This window comes from Alternaria infectoria (genome assembly GCF_024043175.1).
Source record: "Alternaria infectoria strain BMP 0036 chromosome Unknown scaffold_1, whole genome shotgun sequence".
Classification (NCBI taxonomy): Eukaryota; Fungi; Ascomycota; class Dothideomycetes; order Pleosporales; family Pleosporaceae; genus Alternaria; species Alternaria infectoria.
This window is the reverse complement of record NW_026250690.1, coordinates 2,844,463-2,865,670: the sequence shown is the minus strand read 5'-3', so window position 1 is coordinate 2,865,670 and position 21,208 is coordinate 2,844,463. Positions and strand designations below refer to the sequence as shown.

Here is a 21,208-nt window from a genome sequence, read left to right as displayed (position 1 = left end):
TCATATACGAAGTCTCCTCTTCATACTGCAACAACGGGACCACAATGAGCGCTAATCCCTGCGAGCTGTGATAGATCATACGAGAATCGAACGACAGGTCGGTCGCGACGGTCTTGTTGTTCCGCGGCTGCCATATGCATACATGCACAAGACCCACGCAGACTAATTCCGTTAACGAACCCATGCATGCCAATTACCGAAAGCATGCAAGAGCTGCAATGCTTATGTCAGACTTACACTGATCCACTGCTCTGCGTACGTTCTGATTAGCTCGGTGTGAACCTCCTCCACCGCCTCTCTGTTGTCTATCTTCAAGGCAGATACTGTACAGTGCACGCACCCAAGGAATGCGCATTACTACATGCTTACAAGGAAAAGGAGTCGCGCATCACTAGCAGCCACTACTTCGGCGCCTTCCGCCGTCTGCGCCACCTGCCTCCAACGCGACGCATCGAAGCTTCCACTTTCGGAAGCAGCGTGAGGATGGACGGCGACTATGTAAGTTTGAAGCGAGTCCTAAATCACGGAAATGCAGCTAGATAGCATTACTGCTTAGATACGATGTCTTAGCTGTCTGGACTTCGCACGAGCACCTGGATCGGAACTCTGCAAATGGGAAGACCTAACGCAGATGTGATGCAAGAGTGAACATGATGATTACATCCAAGACTGTGTCCAATCGTGATCTGGAAATCTGTCACTCCAAGGCTCGGTAGGTTTTGCCGACGGTGCTCCACTACTGGCTGCATTGATCTGCAGTACAGCCCTTACGTAACCCTGGCCGAACTATTCTTTGCGGCTCGACTGTCAGGTACTTTGAGGCTCGATGGGTAGATTGATACGCTGTGTGACCTACACCGTTTGGAACTCAAGACAGTCCACAAGCAGTTTAGGTACTTAGGTCGATACTCCGCGGAGCCGTGTGGCCTCTGCACTAGGCGGGCACCAGCATGGTGTACCCGCACCTTCGCTTCGCACTTCCTGGTCGACTCGAGATCTCGATGCGATCTTCCTTTCCAGGCAGTGATAGTGAAGGTCGCCTCTCGTTTGTCGGTTTTGCCGTCCGCTACGAACGACGCTGTTGCCTGCCATGTTCTAGAACAAGTAAGTTGTTTGGAAAAGAATGGGGCGGTCTCATATTCTCACCGTTTCAGGATGTTGATCAGGAAATGCGGTGCTTACTTCCGCGATGCGTAGTGATGAAATCGCGACAAAAGCAAAGCATTGGTTCGGCCTTGTGTCCGCAGTTTTCGATAGATGTCCTGTTCCATTACTCAAAACAGATACATTGTTACGTATCTTCGCAGGCCTTGCTTCTTCTCACCGCGCTATGGGATTGTATTGGCTCGGTCCTACGACCGCAGTATTCAACGGGTATGTCCCGAAGTTACTCGAAGAAGACATATCCTAGAGCCATATTCCTCCGTGGAAGCAGGACTTACGGCTCGAAACAACATTGGCTCGGTGGTAAATCCGCAGTCTTCGACATCTTTCAGAGTTACCGGAAAGAGTAGATAGAGAGTCAGTTTTTCTCCGCGGTATCGAAAGCGTCATTGTCAAACATGTTGAGGCGAGTAGGGCGAGTGGATACTATATAACTTGAGTAAACTACTTGCGATCTGGTCACTCGAGCATTGTGTTTGAGGGAAGAAATTGACATAACGTTCACGGCCAGCGTGAGACGCGAAGTCACGGACGCATGATTGTGGAGCTCATTATACATGCGAACGAAACACGACAGTTCGTGCACATGAGGTCGAAGGAGCATGGAAGCGTTTTCACGATAATCATGCGCAGCACGCTTCTCTTCACAAATGCAACTCGCAATCACGCTAAAGTGGAGAAAACATCAATCAAGCCTTTGGCGTGCTACCTTCTCATTGAGCCGATCTAAAGATGCGTCATCTCCTACTTCTCTCTATCGTAATAACCTCTTCTCCTCGATATCAATCACGCAATTTGTCACAGCCTAGTCTCAGCTATTGAGAATTCTAGAATAGATCGCTCTGCTATTGTGCGAGAATTGAATCCGGATAGCGCCAACAACACGCCGGTCAACATGTGCATCGAAATCAACACTCGTTACCGCCACTGCGCCCACGCCACCCTTCTCCGCTGGGACTACTGCGCCATACTCACACCCCGTGAACGTCAACCCGCCACCGGCCGCTCCTGTCGAAGGTATAAATTGCGCTACAAAGAAAGCACCGACAACAGCGGCTGTTTCGACTGCGCGTTGGCTGAAGTCGCTGGATGGAGCGCGGCAACGTCGCCAACAGTGTCAGGCTTTCCGGAGAGATCACCCACCGTATCGAGTTTCTTGAGCGCTAGTGAAGGGAGCGCGAGGGCGATTTGGTCGCCGCCAGTTTCACCGACATTCATGGGAACCCCGACTTTCTTCACGTTTGGTAGTGCGACGGGAATGCTGGGTGGCAAAGGGGATCGGAGGAGTAAGGAAAGCGATGTTAGCGTCGTTGCGAGCGATGCGCCGTTGACTCCAGGAGCGCCGAGGAAGGACTGGCGGCCCAGTGGCGATAGTAAGGAGAGCCAAGAAGACGAGCACCATCATGACGAAGCGAGTGGACGTGGGTTGAAAAGCTGGTTCAAGAAGAAGTTCAAGGCGAGAGAAGGGTACAACGGGGCATTGGGATTCCAGATGATGGACGCGTAGTTGGCAATAGCTAGGGAGATACGTTGGTGACTTATGAGGACGATGTGTAAATCATGAAGTAGCGGATGGATACATTGGCGGATATTATTTCGAAAGTCAACAAATATACAGTGAGTACGTCCAGGCTCTACCAAAGCTTTGTCTCAAATTTCTCCCTTAGCTTCTCATAGTGCTTCACATCGCCGACACTCGGCCTGACGGTCTTAGCCGCCTCGACGAAATCAAACTCCTCGACCACCTCGCTGCGTCTTCGAAGCGCGTGTTGTCCGGCTTTGCGCAACAAACTCTCCAAATCAGCACCGGAGAAGTTATTGCATACGTCTTGGCGACCGATTCCGGCGAGCTTGTCGCTGAGAACGCCGCGTTGCCGAATGAGCGCCTTCAGGATATCCACACGCTCTTCTGGCTTGGGCAATTCGACGTAAAGTAGGGTCTCCAAGCGCCCGGGTCGGAGCATTGCCTCGTCTATCATGTCGGGCCGGTTGGTAGCAGCGATGAGATATATGCCTTCGCGCATGGACAGGCCGTCGAGCTCTGTGAGCAGTGTGTTCACAACGCGGGCGGAAGCTTCGTGGAGCTCGGTGGAGCGTTTCGGAACGAGGGCGTCCAGCTCATCAAAGAAGATGACACACGGTACGGAAGAGCGGGCGCGCATGAACACCTGGCGTAGGGCCCTTTCGGACTCTCCAACGTACTGGAACTTGTTAGTATGCGGAATGTCTTTTGAAGGCCATTTTGTAACGTACCTTGTTCAGAAGCTCTGGCCCCTTGACGCTGATGAAGTTTGCTTTGGATTCCGCAGCCACCGCCTTGGCCAGAAGTGTCTTACCGCAACCAGGCGGTCCCCACAGTAGCACTCCAGTGGGGGCTGAGATACCAAATTTGGCAAACTTGGCCGGATCTTTGATGGGCTCGCAAATAGCCATCTCGAGCTCTTCGCGAACACCTGCCAGCGCTCCGACATCTCGCCATGTAGTGTCCGGCACAGTGGCAAAGCCTTCTCGCTTTGATGATGGGGTGATAGTAGGAAGTACGGCCTCAAAAGCTTCCATCGAGATTACTGTATCTTCGAAGCCCTCAGGCCGTGGAGCTTCCGTATCCTTGACGCGGGTAATCAGACGCCGAATAGATTGGTACACCCGACTATCCGCGTTTAGCGAAAGACCGTCGTCAATGTCCATTGTAGTCTCTGCGTCGGCCGCTTGCTTCTCGAGTGCTCGTCGATACTGATCCATAGACCATGTACCTGCTTTGCTAACCAGATCCTTCAAATCGGCACCTACGAATCCAGCTGTCCGTTTCGCTAGTACACCAAAGTCGACGTTCTCCGCGAGCTTTGGTTCGCGCGTTAGAGCTTGGAGTATAGACCGTCGCATAAGCTCGTTGGGTACACCCATGTTGATTTCGGTATCGAATCGGCCTCCTCGACGCAGGGCTGGATCAAGACTATCAGGGCGGTTGGTAGCGGCGAGTACGATAACAGGCTTGCCATTGTTGCCTTCCATAGCCAGACTGTCCATGGATATGAGAAGCTGGGCAACTATTCTCTTCTCCATTTGACTTTGTGCACTGTCGCGCTTAGGCGCAATGACGTCGATTTCGTCGATGAAGATCAGACATGGTGCAACCTCCTTGGCCTTCTCGAAGTGTTCCCGTACCTGCTTCTCGGATTCTCCAGACATGCCTGAAACAACAGATGGGCCCAGAATTTCAATAAAAGGTACACCGATTTCAGCAGCGAAGGCTCGACTTATGACTGTCTTACCACATCCAGGGGGTCCATGAAGGAGAATACCGCGTGGTATCGGAATCTTGCGGTTGGCGTATTCTTGTGGGCAGAGAAGCGGGAGTACCAGATGCTCTTTGAGTTGCGTCATGACCTTCTCAACACCCCCTATATCTTCAAGTGTAACACCTGTAGGAGCCGCAGTATCGATCTTGTTCTCCTGAGCCCCTGCCTTCTTCTGCCTCTTGGCCTCCCTCTCTTCTTTCGACTTTCCACTATCCCGCTTCTTGCTCTTCTCACTCTTTTCCGCATTTGCAGCAGGCGGAATCGCCCATTGATTGACAATTTGCTTGTTCATCCAATCGCTTGATCGATCCTTCTTCTCCTTTGGCTCGTCCATGGTAAAGTCTCCTTCAAGTTCGGCCATCTCGTCTTCGTCGTCGGATTCTTCGTCTTCGCGGATAACGTCAATCACGCGGTCAATAGAGTCCTCAATCTGCTTCTTGGGCCGCCTCTTCAAGCTCGAGTTTGATCGCTGTATGTAGTCGTATACCGTAGATAACCGGAGCTTCAGCGCCGACTCACCCTTTTCGTCCAGGTATTTACGGACTACTTGGTACACCTCCTTATCGAGGCCAGCCTGAAGAGATGGCCGACCTTTTGAGACCATGGCGACCACGATGGTAGGACTTGAGTCAGAAAATAGGTACAGACTTCGATGTATTCGCCTGGCGTAGTTGGAGTGCTGGACCTTTCTAAGCACCCGACAATGGATAAGGCTCGAAAACTCCTGGATCCGTACAGCCAGCGAGGCCTGATACTGATACAATGGTGACTGGGCTGCGACACGAGACTTGCACGGTGAATTGGTATGCAACGGTAATGTTGCGCGTGGCTGTCGCATCACCAAAAAAGTTCGCGACGGCTATCGATAAGGAAGAGTAGCGCCGAGCTTAGCTTAGCTCTAGCCCGCATACGTCAATCAAGGCACAGGGTCAAGTCGCATGCGCAACTCCCATCTCTCATGGATCTCGCAGCAATATGGGCAACTCAACCAGCGCGAACAAGATTTCAGCCCAGGATAAGTGAGTCGTGAATGCTACTCTGTATAGACTTTGCTGACGTGCCAGGGCGATCCTGGATATGAAGAACCAGCGCGATAAGCTACGACAGTACCAGAAGCGCATCACCGTCCTGACCGATCGCGAGAAGGAGATCGCCAAAGAGTGCTTAGCCAAAGGCGATACGAATAAGGCGAAGCTAGCGCTGAGGAGAAAGAAGTATCAAGAGGGTCTCTTATCCAAGACCGATGCTCAGCTAGCGCAGCTCGAGATCCTGACGAGTGATGTCGAATTCGCTCTAGTCCAGAAGGATGTCCTGTTCGGTCTGCAACAGGGAACGGCAGTGCTCAAGGAGATACACAAGGAGATGGGCGGCATAGAGAACGTGGAGAAGTTGCTGGGCGAGAACGAAGAGGCTCGGGCTTATCAAGAGGTGCGTCGCAACCCTACGCTTCTAACCAGATGGGTGCTGACACGCGCAACAGGAAATCAGCGAACTCCTCGCGAACAAAATGTCGAACCAAGACGAAGACGAAGTCGAAGACGAGCTCGACGCTCTCGAAGCCGAGGTCAACGGCACCGTGCCTGCACTGCCCGACGCGCCCGTTGCCCAGCCACAGTTCACACCCGAAGAGAAGGCGCAGATGGCCAAGGACAGAGCGGCGAGAAGGGCGAGGGAAAGGGCTGCCGAGCAGGCATCGCAGCCCATGCTGGCATGATGAGACATTGCATTGGCGCATAGACTGCATTAGAGCGTGGCGTTGGGGTGTTTTGCTGGCATCGCGTGGACCGTGTGGCACTTGGCATGGTGCATGTTTGCTACATCTACGCATATACACAGGATTCTATCTGCGACGTTGTTCCACGGGTTTCTGCAGATGATGACGACGTGTGCGAAACATGGGCAATGATGCGGCGTCTTGCATGTTTGCCGTCTACGCCAGTCTCGCCTTCTCTTCACACGCCGAGCGCGCTGCGTCATAGCCCCTGCCCTACAACAACGCCGTCCCTCCTGCCATCCCTCTCCAAACCACCAGAACCTTCCGACGCTGCATCAACAAGCCTTACCCCAGCTCCCTGCACGAAGCTCAAAGCTACCCCGCCATCCCCCCACTACCATCAGCCTTACCGAGCAAACACACCCGACAACCCCAGCAAACATGTCGCACTCACACTGTCACGACGAGCATCACGACCACTCGCATGGCGACGGCCACGACCACAGCGATGACATCACGCCCGCGCTACAGAACATACTCTACGAACAACTCGACTTCCCCAAGCTTGTCACCCTCAACGAAGATGAATCCAACAGCGGCCGCGCTATCTGCCAGAAGACTTGGGCGCAGCGCCTCGACCCGGAACCCGAACTGAAGAGCAGCGCCGACGAGCAAATCCTCATGACGGTCCCCTTCACCGGTCAAGTCCGCCTACACTCCATCATCTTGCGTACAAGCCCCGGCCCCGACTGTCCCAAGACCCTCAAAGTCTTCGTCAACGAAGACTCGCTCGATTTCGAGACGGCCGCCGAGAAGGAACCTACACAGATACTCGAGATCAGTCAGACGAGTGAGGTGCAGGAGATACCCGTCAAGAGGGCGAAGTTCGGCACTACCCGTAGTCTGAGCTTGTTCTTCGAAGATAACTGGAGCAATGGCGAGGAGGACGAGACGCGAATAAGCTATCTGGCGTTCAAGGGCGATTTTATGAAGCTGAACAAGGAGGCTGTTTCTGTGCTGTACGAAGCCGCTGCGAACCCTAACGATCATAAGAATATTGTAGGGATTGGACAGGGCGTGGGAAGGAGTATACAGTGAGCAGGATGGGTGCACTGAGCTACGAGTGGTCGCGTTGGAGGAACTTCACATAGTCATGGCGCATGGTATGGCGTCAATGTCAAGTAGCATGCTTATACTACGGTCTGTCGATTCTGCGACATTGACGTACATACAAGCAAATGCATTTCATATTCTGAGAGGTCAGCAAAGGCGCATGGAATGTTTATGTGAGATGACATACTCAGCGTTGTATTTGCGCTTTCGTGGGTATCGTTTCCTCCGTGTATGCATGTATGTCTCTATCCGATCCAAATAGCGCCCGCCATGTGGTTCTGCGCTCAGTCTCTTCACTGGCGCTTGATGTCGTCCCAAACCGCGGAGATCGTTCGCTCTGGGCGTGCCCTTAAACTCGTTCGCCATTTGCGCATGTATTTTTCGTATGACATCTTCCGTTCCCGTATCGCTGCCTCTCGCCCGCTCAAGTATGTCTCGTGCCGCCCAACACCTCGCCATGCACCTTGCCCCAGTCAATCTTCGTGTCAATCTCCTCATCCACTCTGCCCACCACCGCCACACTATCACCCCGTATGATGTACAGCCCAAGAGGCACTTCTTCACTGGGTTCTTCGTCTTCTATCGGTCGGATGATGCGCTCGACGGCTTCTTGGAGGACGAGGTTCATGCTGCCGTCGCACGAGTGGAGGAGCCCGACCATGGTGCGGCCATCGAGGGTGAGGACTGATACGCGCTCTGGAAATAGTTAGAACGACGTACTGGTACGGCATTATAGGGAACTGTAGAGGAGAGAGACTTACTGTTTAGGTAGGCGTTAAGTGCCATTGTGAAGATGTGGTTTAAAAGATCGCTGATTCGGATGTTCGGTGAAAGTGCGTTATTCAGCCGGTACGTGAGGGCGCCTCGACCGTGTTCTTCAAAGTCTTTCTGCGAGGGACCGAAGGAGGCTTGCGCAATGTTTCGCGGTATCGTGTCTTATGGAAAAGGTCGCGACTTGCTGCGGGCTTATGTCGCGAAGTCGTAGAAACTCTGACAGATCTCTTCGACCGGTGAGACTTGAGGCGGATAATTGCGGGTCGGGTGAGCGAGAGGAAGCAACGTGTTGCTTGCGCGTGACGTGGTTTGATTTGAACTGGACATGAAGCTCGCGATGCTTTCCGGTGGAGCTTCAGATGGCACGTGCGTCAAGCCAATCAGAGCAGTCTACCCTCCGCATCGCTGCTCTTCTCTCTTCCCTTCCCCTTCACCACCACACTAGCTGATGCAGCGGTCCGCTGTTGCTTCTCATGTGAGCGCTGAAGATCATATCCTTCGATGCATCCTTCTCCTACTACTGCGCCCCCATCTCACCCTGATTTAACCTCAGTATCTGAGCACTCTACCTACGTAGCCATGTCGCAACCTTGGACTTGCACAGGCAGCAACGAGCACAACAGCGCGTACCATGGTTAAGTGTTGTGGGAGTCAGTGGAACTACTGTATGTCCTGTTCAACATTATTTAACGGATCGTCAGCATGTAGTTTGTATGGAACTGTTCCACCAGCCCCTTCTCCACGACGGACAGCATGGCCAACCTCCCGAGGTCCTTGACGCTGTTCGCCAATACCCTATCCTCGAGGCGCTATGTCCCCATCTACGCCCTGCTGACTTTCAAGCACTTGCAATCAGCAGCTCAGACTTTCGACTCATCATGAAAGGACCAAACGCGCCCACTCTACCTAAGCGGGAAGACCTACATCCGTTCCAACCAGTCTCCAGACCCTGTAGTTGTGACAAGAGTCCTTTAGCAGACTGCCTCAAGCACGGCTTGCCCACCCTACGCAACCTGCTTGGTAAGACCGACCGGACTTGCGAAGAACCACTCCACAAGAAGACTATAGATGCTACTCCCAGGATATTCAATAATTGGAAGTCGGCCATTTGCGATGCTCTCGGTGGTCTGAGCGACGTCAACTCCTGCATGAAATGCATGCGCACCGTATGTTTCCAGTGCTGGTGGTCACACATAATTGTAGAACTCACCATCGATCGAGCACAATATGCATGCGAGATGTGCTGGAAAATGGCATTTGGAAGGTTTCCTCCATTCTCTACTGTCCACCAGACATGGCGTCAGGCTGAACTACGAGGTGACTTCTGCAAATGTCGACGTCCAATTATATATATGTCTTGCATTCCAGGACTCCCAGACGCACTACCTCACTTCCGACACTCTTACTTCAGCCCCATACATTTCTCAGTCTAGCATTAGGAAAGGGTTCTGTTCATGCAGCCTCTGCCTACAACTTCAGGCCACATGCAGCGTCGTATCGTTGGGTTGGATCGGTCGACTCACACAGCCGACCCATGGTTACGTTGATAAGAAACACCCTCGATTGTGTATTCACAGACATATTTCGGCTTTTGCACTCAAATACAACAATACATATTTGACCATATAGTCCCCTTTCACACTCCGACATTGCGAAAGCTCTGACAAGTCACCTGAAGAGACCCTACAAACATGTTTTCCTCTACCGCCCGCATCGCGATGCTTCAAGCCCGACGCTTTCACAAAACCGCCTTGAAGCCTACATTCACTAATGCTACAGCTTCTGAGATGAAGGAAGGTCGTACCCGTTATCACGACACGCACGATCTAATCGAATGTAAACAGTCTCCCACCACACCATCCGACACCAGCGCCCGAGCAGCATGGCAACGCTACCGCGACGTCGAGGCCCACCAGATATGGCTCTCTTCCCCTCGCAAAGAGTCTTTCCAGACGAAATTTTCAACAAAGCATCCAGATCACCCCGAGCCAACGCCCGCAATGACTTTCCGGAAAGACCGCGAGATGCACATAGCTGCACGTCGCGCGTCGGATACCGGGATGGAGGGAAAGATTAACCCAGATCGCAAGCTTGTGGGGACTCGGCTGGGTTACACGAAGGAGACGAAGGAGACGAAGTCACTGCGCTCACGTTGGTTGGACGCGTTGTTGGGTGGTGGTGAAAGGACCTGAATTTCACGCTCGACGTGGCGATCGTTTTGTGTAAGAAGTTTGATTCATTGTGAGACGGGTAGACCTGAATGCATGTATATTGCTAGTACCATAATACAGGGACGCGGTATGGTGTCGACTTCGCTCTCGCGGCTACGTGTTGGTGTTCTTCCCATGGCAGGTGCTGGGCATGGGTCCCGAAGCCCGTGGCTTGCCGACTCAGGTGTTGCTTAGTAATCATCAATAGTCTTCGCGTCTCCCTTCGGCACTCCTCGTTCCATCTCCTCATCATCCTCCATCCGTGACGTCATCACCCGATTCACATCTGCAGCACGTCTTTGCCGCGTCTTTGCGCATCCATACAGTACGGCTGCCGCCATGATGGAAGCTGTTCCGAAGCCTTGCCATCGCGCTTCACCTGAGTGCATCTTATCGCTTGCTCGCTTCTGAACAATCATCTTCGTGGACCTCGGAACAGTTGCTTCTTGAACCGCCATCGCTATTATTTCGCTCAATTTAGTCGATTTGCATCTTACTTGAGCTGTGCACATATGCCAGCAACTATCCTCGTCCTGGTCTGGAAACATCGTTGCGATGGCGGCCCGCGCCTGTCAGTAACATTTACTCAATACGCCACATTGTCCATATTGCTCTGGTGACGGTCCTATCAGTAAGTTCTGTGGTTGTTGTTTTGCTTCCTGAGTGGAACGACAAACACTAGGAGGCTATGATATGTGGTATGATTGTCATCAAGCTACATGATCCTAAAGGTAATCGACATTGACGCTATTTCTGGTCCATCACTGGCAATTGTCACGCTTGCTTGCTATCACAGGGGTTATAAGGAAGGGCAGAGACATATGTATAGAGAAAGCGACGGCTCCCTTCCCTGGTTATCATCCATAATTCGCTACTGTCTCTGGCCTTTGTCACTACGACCAAAGTGGGTGGCGAGTGCGTACAATCTAGCGTTAATGTGGAGAGAAAGAGAGCGGGGCAGAAGGCAATTCCGTTAGAGGCCGTTGTCACGAGACGTTTACGCCTGCACAGTCAGTGCGCCGTTTCCGAAAGAACTGGGCGACCAATCAGCCAAGGGGTGTACGTGTATATCTCACCTTTCTAGTTTTGAACCCGAAGCGTTTAGGACATAATCAACCCCGCATCGATATCACGGCCAGCAGTTGATCTCTAAAACGATTCTGCATAAGACGTCAAGTCTTGATACAATGGGTAGATACGCCAGAATCAAGTTGCAGACCAATGTCGCCGTCACTTGGCTCATCGAAACTGCTTCCGAGCACGGTGAGTATTGATTTCCCCTTCCGCCACTACCTACGTAACGTACTCTCTAACACGACTTTATTGTAGGCAGCAATGTGCAAGTCGGTGGCGATACCAACTCCAGAGCTTCAGCCGCGGCGACGCCCACGAGCACTTCGATCAAGACAGGCCGGTTGAAGGGAAAAGCGCGCAAAGAAGCAAAGAAGAAGGAGCAACTGCAAAGTCAATCACCCGCGCCTAAGATCAAGGCCTCGAAAACAATCTACAAAGTGTCAACTGAGGAGATTCTTCGCCAAGCCCGCTATCTGGAGAACCTTGACCAGGAACTCGTCATGTCTAAGCCTGCATGGGACGCCTTCAAAGAAGCTGTGCGAGGCCGTACAGAGTACGCCACCAAATTCGCTAACAAACAACCGGACCATGAAGGTAACGCCGGTCACGTATACTTTCTCGACACACTTCGACAGGTAGTCGACATGATTGGAAAGGTTGTTCGAGTCCAGGAAACCTCGCTGGATAATTCGGAAAGACGACAAGACACGGGTCTGACCTTGCATAATTTGTTTGGCGTCCTCCGGGACGTTGAGCTGACCGATGATGTACAAGGAACAGCCAACCTGGCTACATCTCCCGACAAAGGTTTAGCTTACGGAACGGCTGCAACTGTACCATCAGCTCGTTATGAGCCGGCTATCGACTCCGACGAGGAATCACGGTTGCGTTGGCTCTGTTTCAAGGACGACGCTGATTCAATTATATCATGGGTAGTCAACCTATGGAAGCAGTACTTTGACCATTCTGAGGAAGATGTAAGCTTAGAGACTAAATCTCTCCTATCAGATCTAGCACTCGATCTGTTGTATAAGATCGAAGACGGCATGGAGCATAACAACGACAAAGTAAAGGAAGCCATGTCCAAGGAGCTAGCCTCACTGAGCAACTGGAGTTCGACCGTCCTTGCCCTCCACGATTTCCGCGCCGCTACATATGAAGGTACAGGATACCCGGTCGTAGTAAAGCTGGTACACAAGAGACAACCCCATCTAGGACTCCATAAATACAAGGATTTCATCTTGTTTGACGCCAGATTTATCCGCTATCTTATAGAGCTACAGCTAGAGATGGTTAGTCATGACAGACCACTTGAGGGACCAAATTGACTGTTCTCAGACACTCCGTTCTGATCTTTGGGAGCAAAATGGACCACCGCCCCCCCACCAACGATGCATCAGTAATGCAAGCCTCGACCTCGTATCCCGCACGATCGCTGGTGCAACTCGTGGAAGCCAGCACTCCATTGCGGCAAGCCTTCTAGACGGGATATGGGGTCTACACAGTCCGAACGCGCATGAGCCTTTCCACTACGCCGCCCGGCTTGCGGAGGTCATGTATGATCAGTCCAACCACTGTCGTTGCGATGGTATATTGTATCCGGAACGGGCGAAAGACAAAACTCTTGAGTTTAACGCCTTGCTCTCGTGGACCTTTGAGTGGCCTGGCGAAATCTTGCGATATTTCGATCTTCGAGCCATTGACTCCAACCACCCTGCCGCAGCTCTCTCTGGATTCCATCGCGACATCTGGAAACATTTTGATCTCAGTATGGCCAGGAAAGAACACATCATCAAGGCATGCGCATCAATTCCCGACCCCGCAGGGACGGCCGAGGCGCGTCTACAATTTGGCGAGGAGCATGTCATGCCATCAGAAGACCCAAACTTCCTGCGCAAGAACAATCCGCTTACACCGGCAAAGCTAGCTCTCAATTTGCAGTTTTTACGAGCTGAGATTGGTTTCGATTTCGCGAACGATGATCTTAGCTTGTTCCTCATGTGCCACTTGTATAACGCACTCCGGCAACTAGGCTATCTTGACGTTCCATGGGAAAAGCTCGACTCACTGATCGACATGCACATCAAGACCATATTTCTTGGTGCACTTCCAACGGAAAGCGCCAAGCAAATGTGCAACCGCGCTTCCATCGCGGTTGGTTGCGCGCCAGAACTTGTTCGAGCTGCAAACACTGGGAAAGGCCGAGTGGCAACCATCAAGAATATGGCGGTATTGAAAGAGAAGAGATTTGGGGCCTTAAGTTTCCCACCCAGCATGGCTATCGTTGCAGATCATCTACATGATCGTGAGCCTCTACGGCGCACATTGACGCGTCTCGATGCTGAGATGGTCGCGAAACACTCTAAAGAGAACAGAAGCTCTCGCGTCAAATCCTTCCTTGACGAAGAAAACCCTACCGCCTTTCTCGATCGTCTTCGCAACCATGTCGCAGACTTCCCACGGTACCTCGCGCTCGACTGTATTGAGCTGACACGCATTTGTGGCGGTCTTCTCAGGAGGTTGAAGTCGGATGACGTGAAAATACTCATGAAGTACGGAGGAGTGGACGAAGTACACCAGCAATATGTCGCGTTGCTAATCCTTCAAGAGCTTGACAATGAAGAGTATATGACACGACCAGGTATGACTGTACCGAAAGTTACGTATGCAGTAGAAGCTGCGGCTATACTGAAGGAGTACATTGAAGGTGGCGAGGATGCTCGAGCAGCGGTTAAAGACTACGTGCAGCGCTGGTAGTTCTGCTCCGCGATGATGACTCTCATACCGTAAATATGTACGCGTAATCTCAGAGACATACCCGCCTATTACCCAGTTCCAGAACCAGATCATTGGCCTTCTCTCTTTCCACAGCTCATAATCCTCTAGCAGTTTTCGTCAAGGTTGTCATAGATTACCTCACGCGCACGAAGCACGCCTGTCACCATACATATACAGTGTTTCCCAATGAAGCCTTATTTCATCTCAGTAACCAGTTGTAGATTTGCCTTAGGCATGCTACATTAAAAGGTTACCACGTCGCCAGCTCGATCTATCCTCCAGGGCTCAGTCCGAGCTAGAGAGTGAGTTATACCCAATGCGGTAAAGTCACTCGGGGGTCCGCACACTCCTTGAGCGCGTCGCAGCGTCCTCAATCTTTCTTCTCCACAACTTCGATGGCGCTCAGGCTTGAAAACAAGAAGTTCGGTTTCCTTCTAACTATGCACTGTCACTTCTCTATCAATCTGGACGAGAATGTGTAAACGTCTTTCAATGCCCGCGGAATCAGCATACGTCCGAATGATGTCACATCGGACGCATTAACCGACGCGGAGGATAGCGCATCAGCACATCATCATGCCATTCGCCCTGTGCTGGCTGAAGGATGTGGGATTGTGCATTTGCTGCTATTATCGTTGCAGCGGGGGACTAAGCACTGCATACCCAAAACAACTCGCACGACCTTGAGCTCGCGGCCCACTGGAATATTGACAACGACCAGCATTTTGGTTTCTATTACACGTTCTGGACACCGAAACTTTTAGTACTGTCGCATCACCTATCGAGTCGGGTATTCTCTCTCCACGTTGGATACCAGCACTTGTCATGTCGTCGACACGCGCCAATGAGCACAACAGCGGGAAACGAAACAGTAACGCATCACAGCTGCCAGTATGGCGCCGAAGACTACGTCGCATAAAGTTACCGATACTCCCAGTTCACAATCAGGAGGGCAATAGAGATCTCGAAGTCACCACAAGCAAAGGCCACCTCTATTTTCTCGACCAGTTTCGCGACAAGGTACCTCTACGCATTCGCAACCGATTTATTGCAATGATCTCTGAGTTCGTGGGAACATTTTTCTTCATGCTCATCGGACTAGGCGGCAACTCGGCCGTCATCAACAACACAGCGGCTGCTGCACAGTTTAATGGAGGCGAATGCTTCAGCAGATCCTGCTAAGATCCTGCTCATCGCTACGGTCTGGGGCGTGGCTGTCACGGTCAATGCCTGGACCTTTTTCAGGATTAGCGGTGGGCTTTTTAACCCTGCTGTAACTATGGCTTTGGTGCTCATCCGCGCCGTACCACCACTTGATGGTCTTCTCGACGTCTTCAGCCAGCTTGCAGCATCTATCTTGGCAAGCGCCATTGCTTATGGACTCCTACCTGAAGGTGCTCTTGCAGCCACTGAGCTGGGAGAGAACACAACCGTCACGCAGGGGCTGTTCATCGAAATGTTCATTACCGCCCAGGTCGTTGTGTCCATATTCATGTTGGCGACGGAAAAGCACAAGGCTACATTCATCGCGCCTGTGGGTATCGGATTAGCTGTATTTGCATGCGTTCTCATGTAAGTCTTCCCTATATTCTCCGCAGCTATTTGTAGTCAGCACTACACGATTAGGGCAAGTTACTCACGAACTATAGGGCTTCAACCTACACCGGCGCAGCCATCAACCCAGCTCGCTCTTTTGCGGTCTGTGTGGTGCAGGGAAGCTTTCCACACTACCATTGGATCTATTGGGTTGGTCCCGGGCTGGGTGCACTGCTGGCAACTGCTTTCTACCAGTTGGTACGCAAGCTGGAGTACTGGACGGTGAACCCCAACGTCGACGACTACGAGACGAAGGTTGGCGAGACCATTCGAGACGTCGCGAGCAGAGTGGCAGACATATCAAATGTTCCAGGCACGAGGTCAAACGATCCGACGAGGATGCCAGAGGGACTGTGATTACTTGACAGATCCACTGAAATTCAATCTGTTCAACACACAGAGTGCATCGGGGCGATGTATGTCTCTTTTGGTCTTTGCATAGAGTACAGGTCATCTCGTGCTTCTATACAGATACGCGTACATGTGCAATGATATAGCTATATTGGAAGCGTCTACAAACAGCAAGAAAGCATTGCGGTATTGATACGGCCATAGCGATCAGACTTATTTGCAATAGAACGGTAGCTTTAGTTGTCAGTCCGGTCCTAACTCCAAGAAAGAAACAATGCGGACGCGATAAGGTCGGACCTGCTTGATGCACGGGCCATTTGGACCCGTTGGTACTGTAGCGTGCCCGAAACCTGGTAAACCCCAATGCCATCATCATCCACCAACATGCCCAGGCATGAAGCAATCCCAATCTCCTTGACGGAATACCAGGCTCTTCACTTTTCACTGACCTTCCTATTCAACATTACTGCGCCGCTTGCAAAGGATGCGGGCAACACGAGGCGCCCACTGCAGACCTTGTTTATCCGAGATGCCGGTTGCTGGTGCCTCTTGGCGGGGACGCAGCGCGCCTTGGGAGGCTTAACACCTGCTCAATGCGGCAACTACGATGCGCATATCAATTAGACTGATAGATGCAGTGGAAGGTAGATAAATAGGTTCGTTGCCTGGCCTGAGCACGACAGGTGCTTTGTTGCATTCGTCTTGAGTTTCTACCCGACGTATCGTTCTTGCTTCTTGCAAGTGCGTCGCCATGCGCTCTTTCGCGATCCTCGCTGCGGCGCTGCCGTTGATTCACGCCATCGACCCTCCGCGCATGCCACACCAACCTCTCGGCAATGGCACAAAGCGTCTGAGTTACAATGAGACCACCAACGCTCCTGGTTCTTTGACGCCCTCAACCCGATCTTTCACCTGGGTTGGCACCGGAGAGGATGGCGATTACATCTACACAGCCGCGTCTGGAGACTTTGTCTTCGAGAACGTCGCCACTGGCGAATCCTCAACTTTCATCTCGGCTGATCAGGTCCCGGCTGACTACTGGGACTACTTCATCTCGCCCGATGCGACCAAAGTCATGTGGGCCGTCAACTACACCAAGCAGTACCGCCACTCTTACTTCGCCGACTACCTGATCATGGATGTTGCGACTGGAGAGTCCGTATCTCTTGATCCCGAGTCCGTCGGCGATATTCAGTACGCTGAATGGAGCCCGGTTTCGTCATCTCAGGTTGCATTCGTCAAGGGCAACAACCTGTACATGTCCACCAATGGCACCATCTCCCAGATTACTGAGGATGGAGGCCCCGACTACTTCAACGCCATTCCCGATTGGGTCTACGAGGAAGAGATCTTTGGCGATCGCTACACTCTGTGGTTCTCTCCCGATGGAACTAGGATTGCTTTCCTCAGCTTCAACGAGACTGGCGTCGGCACATTCAGAATCCCATACTATATTGAAGACGATGCGGAATACGTTCCCGTCTACCCCAACGAATTGGAGCTCCGCTACCCCAAGGTTGGCACCAAGAACCCCACGGTGGTCATGAACTTGCTCGATGTTGAGTCTGGTGAATACACCAACGTTCCCATTGATGCTTTCCCAGAGGACGATCTCGTCATTGGCGAAGTCGTCTGGCTTACTGAGGAGCACAGTAAGGTCATGTACCGCGCTTACAACCGTGTCCAAGACATGGAGAAGCTGGTACTTGTTGACGTTGAAGCTGGGTCATCCAAGGTCACTCGCGAGCGCGACGGTACCGATGGATGGCTAGAGAACCTGATGCAGGTTCGCTACATCGGAGCTGTTGAGACTGCAAACGCGTCTTACGGAAACGCTACCGAGTACTACATGGACCTTTCTGATATGAGCGGCTGGGCGCACATCTACCTCTTCCCCGTCAGCGGCGGAGAGCCCATCGCGCTGACATCTGGCGAATGGGAGGTTCTCAGCGTTCTCAAGGTTGACTACTCTCGCGGACTCATCTACTACACCTCCACCGAGCACCACAGTGCTGAGTCCCACATGTACTCTGTCAGCTTTTCCGGCGAGAAGACTGCCCTGGTCGACGATACCGTGACCGCTTTCTGGACCGCATCTTTCTCTTCCGGTGGCTCATACTATGTCTCTCGTTATGCCGGTCCCGACGTGCCATACCAGGAGCTCTACTCCATCAACTCCACCGAGCCAATTCGCACGATCGTCAACAACACTGCGCTTTACGAGAAGCTTCAGGGCTACGCTCTTCCCAACATCACGTACCTTGATATGGAGCATCCTTCCGGATACACCCTTGATGCCATGCTCCGTCTTCCTCCCAACTTTGACCCCAGCAAGAAGTACCCACTCATCCTCCTTCCGTACGGTGGTCCCAACGCCAAGGAGGTACAAAAGTCCTTCAACGCGCTCAACTGGAAGGCTTACATTGCATCTGATCCCGAGCTGGAGTACGTAACTCTCACCGTCGACAACCGTGGTACCGGTCGTAAGGGTCGTGCTTTCCGATCTCTCGTCACCTCTAACCTCGGTGAACTTGAGGCTGAAGACCAGATCTGGGCTGCCAAGGAGATGGCAAAGAACGAGTGGATCGACAGCGAGCACATTGGTATCTGGGGTTGGTCGTACGGCGGCTACCTCTCCTCCAAGGTCGTTGAGGTCGGTGACCCAATCATCAGCTACGCCATGATCACCGCCCCTGTCAGTGACTGGCGTTTCTACGACTCTCTCTACACCGAGCGTTACATGAAGACACCCGATATTAACCCCGAAGGCTACAACCGTAGTCGTGTCCACGACGCTACTGGCTTCAAGAACATCGCTGGTGGTGTTGTCATCCAGCACGGTACCGGTGATGATAACGTGCACTTCCAGAACTCGGCTGCGCTAGTCGACCTTCTGATGGTCAACCAGGTCACTCCTGAGAAGATGCAGAACACTTTTTTCACCGACAGTGACCACAGCATCAACTTCCACAACAACGGCAAGTTCTTGTACAAGCAGCTGAGCAAGAAGCTATACGAGGAGAAGGCTCGTAAGGGTGACAGCTTTGGCGGACATCAATGGAGCAAGAGGGCTTTGGGACGGAAATGGAGGGCTTGAACGCGCTTCAAGTTCAGTCAAAAGTCATGTAATCTTTAGTTCCAACAATGCCATAATGTAATGAGTATCCAAAGGTCTACCAACTCTCACTTCACACCTCATCTTGTCAAGCACCCTCTTCACTATTTACCTCGTTTCGAACAATTATGCCTTCTTCGTACTCGTCATCATGTCGTTTCGAAAGAATCAACGCGTCCAGATCGACAGTGCCGTGTCGAGAGCGCCATGCGTTAGGGCGTCAAGGTCTGCAAGGCGAATTGCCGCTTCTAAAGCTGATGTGTGTGTGTCTAGGTAAATAACCGAATCAGCAAGGGTGACAATCAACGCTGATGCATGAGACAAACGCGATTTCTAGGCGTATAGTGAAGAATCTAGCACTCGCTAGTCGCATTGCGCTCGTCTGAGACTCCAATCACTAACAAACAAACCAGCGATATAACACAGCTCAGAACGGTCTATCGCCGCCACCACATCTACTGAACGCTTGAACAGACCTCACCCTAGCCGAACAACATTGCAGACCAGACCCGTCTTACGATGACGGTGCAGCGCGAAGACACGCCGAACGACAACTCCCAAAAGTTTCAACATATGAAGACAGTGTCCAGTCTTGCGGATGGACACCGCTACGCACTACAGTACTTCCCCGAAGAGCTGCAAGCGCTGCTAAACATAGCCTCGCTCAAGCTCGACGAGCGTGTCCCTGGTCACTTCGGCGCGATCCTAGGATGGCAGAAAGATTCTGGAGAAAAGTCTGAGCACCCACGGGTGACGATGAAACCCTTAGAGATTCTCTGGGATCTGGAACACTGTACTATAGTACTGTCCGATTCGTTTCCATTTAGTAGGAGTACTTGGAAGGTCGTTGACATTGATGGCGAGGAAGCACTACCAGTATTGCGGCGCGACTACGATCTTGTACCGCCATTCTCCACGATCCTCACAGTAGTTGACCATGAGCACTTGGTCTTGCTTGAGGTGTTCTTCCGCTATAGTCTCTTGGTACAGGGCTTCGACGACGCTATTGAGGGGTTCAAGCACGACTTCTGGCTTTGCTTCGAGAACCTTTGTCGCCATGTCGCGGAGCAAACTTCGGCAGCCGATGCGCGAGAAAAAGAGGACGACGCGTATGAGTCTAAGAAGACTGAGGCGTCCACAGCTACTCAGATACAAGACGCAAAGCTTGATACTCTCACCAACGAAGCAGATAATAGCGAGCGCGCACACCAAGACAGCAGTACAGCACCGGAGACCAAGAGGGAACAGGCGGAGGCTACCGGCGACCATATTGAAGAACAGCTCGCAAAAGCGCATAAGGAAGCAGCCGGATGGAAAAAGGCTTATGAAGGTGAGAAGAACTTCTCAGCAAAACTAAGGTTTGTGTTACGTAAGCACGTGGCAAGGAAGGATGAGCTTGCAGCCAAGCTCAAAGAGCGAGAAGGGGAAGTGGAAGAGTGGAAGGAGAAGTATGAAGCCTTGTGCAAAGAGATCCGGGAGGCTTAAGCTATCTTAACCGCTTACGGATGTAGCTGGTCGCATAACATGGGAGTGAGAGAAGGTCGGTCAAGTAATATTATCTAACGACTAGTATTGAGCACACATACTCGCTGAAGAGTTCATATTGAGCCCACATCTTGTGTTTTCGATATTGATAGCCCTGCAAACATCACAGCTACTTGAAGCCACCTTGGCCCCTACTGACCCTCACCTTATCGGGTGACGGGTCTCAATAAGTTTCACTACTTCGACCATTGCCATCATCTGCAAACCGGTGAGGCCTCCAATTGCCTCCACCGCTACTGGGCCTGCTTCTATCACCCCTACCGTATTGTCCTCCATCGCCGCCATTATCGGAGCTCTGATAACTACCTGGACTACTAATTACGGGACTAGAACGCTCTGAGCTCCTACCCCTACCAAATCCGCCTCTGTTACCAAATTCACCTCTTCCGCGGGGACTGAAAGATCCACGGCGACTGCCGGGACTCATGTCGACAGGACTAGAAGGTTTCGAACCCCGACCGCTACCGTAGCTGTT

At 52.0% G+C, this 21,208-nt stretch overlaps 8 protein-coding genes across 8 annotated transcripts; 6 read left to right on the top strand and 2 right to left on the bottom strand.

The window, feature by feature from the left end:
* Window positions 1-2,798: 2,798 nt before the first annotated feature.
* Window positions 2,799-5,067, bottom strand: J4E92_000943 (uncharacterized protein; the record flags this gene model as incomplete). The annotated part of the gene is made up of 2 exons (XM_051492357.1): window positions 2,799-3,365; window positions 3,418-5,067. The coding sequence occupies 2 exons, from the start codon at window positions 5,065-5,067 to the stop codon at window positions 2,799-2,801; spliced, it is 2,217 nt and encodes a 738-aa protein (XP_051357869.1).
* A 371-nt stretch (window positions 5,068-5,438) lies between these two features.
* Window positions 5,439-6,177, top strand: J4E92_000942 (uncharacterized protein; the record flags this gene model as incomplete). Its single annotated transcript, XM_051492356.1, has 3 exons — window positions 5,439-5,482; window positions 5,528-5,891; window positions 5,944-6,177. 3 exons carry the CDS (start codon window positions 5,439-5,441, stop codon window positions 6,175-6,177), a joined length of 642 nt encoding a protein of 213 aa, XP_051357868.1.
* A 441-nt stretch (window positions 6,178-6,618) lies between these two features.
* On the top strand, window positions 6,619-7,275 carry J4E92_000941 (uncharacterized protein; the record flags this gene model as incomplete). Its single annotated transcript, XM_051492355.1, has 1 exon — window positions 6,619-7,275. The coding sequence occupies one exon, from the start codon at window positions 6,619-6,621 to the stop codon at window positions 7,273-7,275; it is 657 nt and encodes a 218-aa protein (XP_051357867.1).
* Window positions 7,276-7,714: 439 nt separating this feature from the next.
* J4E92_000940 (uncharacterized protein) lies at window positions 7,715-8,076 on the bottom strand (the record flags this gene model as incomplete). Its single annotated transcript, XM_051492354.1, has 2 exons — window positions 7,715-7,986; window positions 8,052-8,076. The coding sequence occupies 2 exons, from the start codon at window positions 8,074-8,076 to the stop codon at window positions 7,715-7,717; spliced, it is 297 nt and encodes a 98-aa protein (XP_051357866.1).
* Window positions 8,077-11,461: 3,385 nt separating this feature from the next.
* Window positions 11,462-14,105, top strand: J4E92_000939 (uncharacterized protein; the record flags this gene model as incomplete). Its single annotated transcript, XM_051492353.1, has 4 exons — window positions 11,462-11,537; window positions 11,604-12,509; window positions 12,564-12,640; window positions 12,687-14,105. 4 exons carry the CDS (start codon window positions 11,462-11,464, stop codon window positions 14,103-14,105), a joined length of 2,478 nt encoding a protein of 825 aa, XP_051357865.1.
* A 1,171-nt stretch (window positions 14,106-15,276) lies between these two features.
* J4E92_000938 (uncharacterized protein) lies at window positions 15,277-16,079 on the top strand (the record flags this gene model as incomplete). Its single annotated transcript, XM_051492352.1, has 2 exons — window positions 15,277-15,698; window positions 15,776-16,079. 2 exons carry the CDS (start codon window positions 15,277-15,279, stop codon window positions 16,077-16,079), a joined length of 726 nt encoding a protein of 241 aa, XP_051357864.1.
* Window positions 16,080-16,824: 745 nt separating this feature from the next.
* Window positions 16,825-19,170, top strand: J4E92_000937 (uncharacterized protein; the record flags this gene model as incomplete). Its single annotated transcript, XM_051492351.1, has 1 exon — window positions 16,825-19,170. The coding sequence occupies one exon, from the start codon at window positions 16,825-16,827 to the stop codon at window positions 19,168-19,170; it is 2,346 nt and encodes a 781-aa protein (XP_051357863.1).
* Window positions 19,171-19,707: 537 nt separating this feature from the next.
* J4E92_000936 (uncharacterized protein) lies at window positions 19,708-20,673 on the top strand (the record flags this gene model as incomplete). Its single annotated transcript, XM_051492350.1, has 1 exon — window positions 19,708-20,673. The coding sequence occupies one exon, from the start codon at window positions 19,708-19,710 to the stop codon at window positions 20,671-20,673; it is 966 nt and encodes a 321-aa protein (XP_051357862.1).
* Window positions 20,674-21,208: the final 535 nt, after the last annotated feature.